At 55.9% G+C, this 6,848-nt stretch overlaps 1 protein-coding gene across 1 annotated transcript; it reads right to left on the bottom strand.

Moving 5' to 3' along the window:
- Positions 1-3,083: 3,083 nt before the first annotated feature.
- On the bottom strand, positions 3,084-3,637 carry CSUI_006645 (uncharacterized protein; the record flags this gene model as incomplete). The annotated part of the gene is made up of 2 exons (XM_068066799.1): positions 3,498-3,637; positions 3,084-3,381 (listed from the first exon to the last, which is right to left on the bottom strand). Exons 1-2 carry the CDS (start codon positions 3,536-3,538, stop codon positions 3,084-3,086), a joined length of 339 nt encoding a protein of 112 aa, XP_067921225.1. The 5' UTR covers positions 3,539-3,637.
- Positions 3,638-6,848: the final 3,211 nt, after the last annotated feature.

The following is a 6,848-nucleotide window of genomic DNA, read 5'->3' as shown; positions in this document are numbered from 1 at the left end:
CATTCAGAATTTTCAGTAGCTTCTGGCGCTGAAGGAAGGCAAAGGTCCTCACATCGCCGGCCTCTAGTCAGCCTTCGAGGTGTGTGTTCAGATGATATCTGAATAGAAACCATCGTGCCGCGACGTGCTGATGCGCCGAGTGAGCGACAGGCAAAGGCTTGGGTTCGCCCAGTCTCCGCCGGATAGAGGTGTGAGCCACCCATTCTTCAAGACCTACAGCCTGATACCTGAATCAAGGCGATCATCGCAGGCGTCAGCCCTTCCCCGGGCATTTCGGCGAAGGCTTCTGGGTCTATGCCCTGAGTGTCACGAAGAAGCCATCCATGCGGCTCACTGGTGGAGCGACCAGTGATAAATTATGCCCGCTCTCACCGAGCCCGTAGCCGGCCCTCAGGATCTTGGGTCCCTCGCACGTGGCGTTCACTACCATCCTTGTGAGGGGACTTGCGTCAGGAAGCACTGAACCTGGATTTCGCGGAGCAAAAAATGATCTACTCGCAGGAGCGAAGCGCGAGGTCGGTCCGGGTGGAGAGCCGTTTGCCTTGAGCATCCGACCGTCACGACCCGGTTCCTCATCGTTCTTACGTGGCGCCTGTCCGGTTCCGTGGGCTGCAAACGCTGGTGCGGGACGAAAGGGGGCCAGCCACGTTGCTGCACCTTGAAACGCAGTTCCCTGCAGCCGAACACTAAGGACCCTAAGTGAGACTTCCTCGCAGACTTCAGCGTTTTCGCGAGTGGACGCAGATGGCTGCGCCGAGTGCATCCGAACCACCAGATCCTTCCTTACGTTCGCGTTCCCCCACTTGCGCGCCTGCTGATAGTAGCGCTAGAAAGTGCCTCAGTGACAGCCCTGGTTGATTTCTGAGTGTCTCTCGACTCTGCTCCCTGGACTTTCCTGACTAGGGCTCCGCTGCGTAGCCCTTTGCAAAGTCGCTTCTGACCTCAGTTCTTTTCCTAGACGGTGATAGGTTTCCAGATCACTGCGGCAGACTGCAGAACCGGAGAGCGGAAGGTCTAAAGAGTGCCGCAGTTCGTCTGTTCTCTTCCACAGTCGTGTTATCTCTGCCCGGAGGTCACCGGGTAGCTGGTATCGCCTGCCACACAGACACGCGTGCTAGCACACACCGGTCAGTACAGGAGCGCCTGAGACCTTCCCGCCACTGAACGTGTGATCCAAGATCGCTGACGGCTCGAGGCGACCTCGCTGTTTCTGTTTTACGTGTGGATACAAGTTGTCAGTATGCTCAGTTGCGCAAGTGGTACAGTCGAGCACCCAAATCGCCCGGAGCGAAGCCGGACGGGAGACTCCACCTCGGGCACTCGGGCCGTGCCTTCCGTCGAGGTCTGAACGCTGAACAAGAACCCTTCTAAACGGTCACCAGCCAAAACGGTAGGCTGCTGATCAGGCAACTAGGGGGCGTTCACGTCGAGAGCAACTATGACTTACCGGGGGTCGTTTGGCACGTTCTCTAGTTTCTTCAGTACGCTGGGAGAGGCGGTGGAGGCACACCAAGGCCAAGACGTATTTTCAGGAGGTGCGCCGTGTTGTACTGTCGGTAGAATGCAAGGCATTCTCTCTCAAGGCTTTCTCTAACACCCTTGGAGACCGCGGGTGGCACAACACCTACAAGAGAGTGAGCTGCAACTCTAGTCGCTTCCTACGGTGTAAGAGCTGGGGTGGTCGTCACCTGATCAGATGATTGCTAGTGGAGCTGCCGACCTCGGAAACAGGAACCATGCCGATCACAGCCATCCTCGACAATCTGTCGACGAATTCCTGCACAAAATCGTAGGCTCGAGGTTTTTGTGATTTCGAGGGGACTAAGTTCTGGCAAAAGCGCCGCCCCTGAGGTTTCCGCGCACAACTCCGTCGGCGGACAGTCGAAGACGGGCTTTCTGCATTGCTACACCCTCTCAGTGCGTGCGCGTTTATGCCTTCTGCCCGGATTGGACAGTAGGTGAAGGGGAGTTCCATTGTGAAGCGTGAGAATTCTCTTAGGCACGCCTAGGATTGTGCCAAGGGTTGCGCTCGCGGTCCGCGTGCACGTGCCTTCACTGTGGACTTCAGCGCCTCGTTCGCCTTGACCTGTGCAGCGCAGACATACTGCAAGCACCGGTGCTCATGTGTCCTTGCATCGCGAGCGTATATTTCTCAAGACTGTCACTGAGGCACTGGGGCTCACCCCGGTCAGCAAATCGCGATCTTCTGCAGTGGTCAGGTCCGCAGTGCCGAGAGTCGACTGTAAAACCTGTAAGACGCTCTCTGTGCTCGGTCTCCAACTGCAAGTCTGCGTAAGGCTTTTCAACCGACGACAGTGACACGAGGGAGGGACACTGCTTTGGCATGTACCGCGGGGCCACCTCCACTCGAAGTCGGATTACCGGGGTTACTCGGAAGAGTGACTTGACAGGGGGGAGGGAGTGGGGCAGTCAACGTGGCGGATGGAGGCACCAAGGCGCAACTGGAGGGGGCCGGTACCGGCGAAGTGCCAGCGAGAACCGCTGTTGTTGAGCTGCGAGTGTTTGGTGCGCAGAACAAGACAGACGACTACAGTCCGCGAAGCCCTTACTGGGTGTCACCCGAGCACGTGAAATCCAGAAAGACCAGTTGGCCGCGAGACACTCCCGCCGTGTCTTCGTTTTCGAGATTGAAAATGACAATACTGTGCCCAGCCAGATTTTTGCGGTCGGCTTCCTGAGCTCCCTTCACTTTGTTCGCTGCAGGAGGTACACCGAGTGATAACTTGGCTGATAACATGTCCAGAAACCAAGGGCCAGGAGTCCCTTCAGGTTTCCATCCTGTCGCATCATTCCGCGGTCGCAGGATGGAGATACTCCGAAGGTATGCACCATGCCATTTTCTCCGGCATACATGGACAGCGGTTGCTAAACAGTACTCACCAGTGTTGCAGAAGCGGGCCGGCTCCAGCGATGCCCATATGGCGTTCACTTTGTGCTATGTGTAGCCTGGAGATGCCTCGCATACCCCGTTAAGCCCGAAACAAGTGTTGGCAGATGCTGCCGCCTGGATCACCTTAGTGCCAGGGCAGTACTTTAGACTCTCCAGGGGGACTCGTGCTTGGCTACAGCAGACACTCAAGGAATCTCGATACTCGTTCCGCCATTGGTGCTTCCGGGGGTTCCTTACCACCTATCCGGACAATAAGTTTTGCGAATGCCTCGAGATCCTCCACGAGCCACTCAGAAGCTCCACGAACTGACGCCGAAGGGTGGGTGTCACCTAGAGGTGGGGCGCTGATTTCGCATAGAGCTCCATCTGCGAGGACGTCTTTTATTTTGTCGTCGAAAATTTCCAGTGACATCACTCCAAACGATGCCTCTGCCGTTTTAATCTTGTCTCCATAGTGCTCCAGAATTCGCCTACAAGGGACAACAGGAAAGAGTGCAGTTGTGGTGCGCCAGCGGCCAGTTGACACCGGTTAGCACTCCGGGCCAGCTGCCGCGCCTACGACATTTTCCGAAGTAGCAAGGCTTACTTCGCAGTCATAAAGATTAGTCCGTCTGTGTCGCTCGACATGAGAGTACTGAATTCTGAAATAGCGCGATAGTCATCTCCCGAACGTTCTTTCAGCTGCTTGGCAGCCGGGCAGGAAGAATCCTCTTGGAGGCTGTGGCTCCCTTGGAATCAAAAAGAGGCACGCTCGCAAGGATTGCAGCAGAGAGACTGAGATCACTGCGCTGGCGGAGGGCTTTCTAATAGGTGCAGGCACAATTGCGACCTGAGTCTGCACAACGGGCGCGGTCACCGAGCGGGATGGCTGGCTCCAGCCAGGGCCTGGTCCCAGCCAACCCTTACGGCGGGTTCCTAGCAACAGGCAACAGCCCCTGTGCCCGTTCAGAGCATACTCAACAATTTCGTTAACAGTCTCGTAGATCATACTCGGACCAGACTCAGGTCCAAGGACTAGCCTGGGCAGATTGCTGAACCGGCACACCACACAGTCGGAGGAATGTTATCTGGAGCCCCGTGCGCGCTGGACGCAGGCAGATCGTGCCCGGACCGTCTCCAGAGCTAACGGCAAGCTTCCCCGTTTCTTCTCTCCAGCTGATTCAAAAGTACCAGGGAAGTTGCCTATACGTATACATATATATATACATGTGAGTAGCCGTTTCCTCTCTCCTCATTACGGCTTAGGGTTAGCCCTAGACCTACGGCTTCCCGGGTTCTTCTACCAGAAGGCAAGGAATGCAGTGAAACTGCTGCACTCTAGCTCAGTCCACCGGCGGTTAGCGGCCAGAGTTGCCTGCTGATTAGCACATCAGAGCCCACCAATGTACGACGCTGCGGATGCTTACGCGAGTTACTAGTGGACTGTGTACCGTTAGAGAATACAATAAAGACTAGTTCCTACTCGCTTACAGGAAGAAACTATCAGGGGCCGGCGCGTTCTGGCCGGCGGTGATGTCCTCTGCTTGGCAAAGGCGGCAGATAACTCTCGTGAACAGTGACCTCTCCATTCTGAAAGGTGTGGAGTGCGGGCAGGTACTCTCAGGCATTTGAGGGACTGCACCAGAGAGGCGGGGGAGGGACACTACAAAGCGTAATCGTAATCCTCTGCATTCATAGCGGCCTCAACAAGATGCTGTTCGCGGTCGTACTGCTGGCTAGATTTCTAAAGCGTTCACACCGTCTGACAGGTAAATCTCTATGTAGATCGCTCGTCGGCGTCTCCTCTCAGCCGCCTTGAAGCGTTCGAGCTGTACATAGATAATAAGCTTCAGTTGGACGGGCAGAGTGCCCCTTTGGGACGAAGTATGTCCTGCCGGCCGTTATGGTACCCCCCTACTACCAGCTTCGAAGGAGCGACCTTCCTTTTGCCGCCCACCTGGTAGATGTCGTCAAACGGACCCCGCGTCTTCCCCCCCGTCCAGCCCCATGGAGTGCCCGTCCCAAGTGCCGTGGGGTACAACAGTCGGCCCCGCATTTTCTCCCATATCTCGACTTCCTAGAGATCTACGGCTTCGGCTCGCCACCAAGACTAGGGACTCTAACTGCAATTCATAACCACCTCACACACTGAATTACCCTGACACACTGACGGCCAGTTCGCGGCTGTTCTGGGAGGACTGAGAAACGAAATCCGCCTACGTAATTTAATCCTTGTCCCGCAGTTGTCCGTGCTGGGGCAGAACGCAGTGGCTTACGTACTGTGGGCGGCTTCCCGTCCTGCAAACCGGACGACCCTCTGTTGTCCGGCAGTTGTGGTATAGTCTTGTGAGCCGCAGCAACGCGGCTGTTCGGCATTTCGCTTTGGCGAATTGTGCTGAAGGAGAGAACACATTTTTGTCCTCACTGAAGACTTTCGTTTCTCTCGGACAGCACGTAGTGTTGTCCAGCCACAAGAGCATCTGGCTGCAACTTCAGCCGCACACCAACACAGCATAGAGTCAGCGTTCTCGCGCTTGGCCCCCACCTGGCATCCAGGTCCCCGTAATTTCCGCATGCATTTTCCCGGCGGTTCCTACATGATGTTGTTCGCTGCGGTACTCCATTACTCAAGCGCACACGAGAGCTACTCGTCTGGGGTGCGGTTCTCGTCCTTACGACACTTTTGTCTCCCGCCAGAAACCGACCGGTGTGTCGGGCAGGCCATGATCAAAGTGTCCAGTTGCCGCTGACATCATGCAGATTACACACGTCTATCGTTTGCCCCATCTTACGCAGGGGCCCCATCGCGACCCCCTGTCGCGTCTTCGGATCCCACTCACTCTGCACATGTTCGAGGGTCCTTTAGTTAGACAGCCTGACCACGGTAACTTACCACTTTCTCCCCTCGTCCTTCGTGCGAAGCGACCGCGTTATCAAGGCGTGCAATGAGACTGCGATGGATCGGCAAACGCCCCTAGAAGGCAGGCATGGAAACAGGCTAAAAGAACTTGTCGGACAAGTGCGGGAGGTTGCAGATCCCCAAAACTCTATTATCTTTTCCGGCCAGTACTGGATTGCTAGTCAAAAAGCTGATAGCAGATGTGTTTTGACTGTGCACTACAATATGCCGCGCTGGCACATCATGTACCGAGCATGTGGCGACTTCCGTAGGATCAACACGCGTCACGTTGTAGTGCGTAAAGCAACCCCGCAGATACTTTTGTCGCATTTTGCTGTGCGCAGTGCAGAGAGAGTAGTACAGGCAGGCGAAGATAGCCAGGCGCGAGTAGCGAGACTCTCGAAGGGGTAGCCGAAACACTTCTGCGGCACTGAAAGGCTCGACACAGAGATAAAACACTTTTTCAGAAAGTTCCGTCAGTTCTTTTGTCACACCACTCTGAGGATGTACGCGCGACGGATGTGCCCTTGGCCTGCAATGCCCGTGCCGCTGCAGCACGTGCCACGACGCACCTTTCTCATACACGGGAAAGAACAAGAAAAGAGAAAAGACCTGGATGGAAAGCTGCCACCTACCCTCTCCCGACGGGTGCGAGCCTACACTTAAATATTTTTCTGTCCTGGATATTCCTAGATATCGAGGGCACAGCAGACAACACTCTTAGAGACGCGTCCGACCCGCCACGGCTGGCGGCCGATCGCGCGGCGCAGCCCGGACGGAATCACAAGCTCCTGCGTAGAGCGACCCCGTATCTGCACGAGAAGCTTCTGACAAGGCAGTGGCGTCTCCCCCCGCGCGGCGCCTGGGGAACGGTGAACTATGGGGCGTCTGCAAGATAGAGGGGAGAAAGGGAGAGTTAGTGGTGATCCTTCTTTCACGGTGGCCTGCCCTGTCGTGTTCGGAATCGAGTGTTACTGGCTCTATCCGATGAAGTTGAGCCCAGGTTGATTCTCAGTATGAAGCCACACTGCCCCCACGTGGCGACACAGTACGAACCCA

The sequence above is a fragment of the Cystoisospora suis genome (genome assembly GCF_002600585.1).
Source record: "Cystoisospora suis strain Wien I chromosome Unknown contig_3389, whole genome shotgun sequence".
Lineage (NCBI taxonomy): Eukaryota > Apicomplexa > Conoidasida > Eucoccidiorida > Sarcocystidae > Cystoisospora > Cystoisospora suis.
The sequence above is the reverse complement of the archived record's forward strand: the minus strand, read 5'-3'. Positions and strand labels throughout refer to the sequence as shown.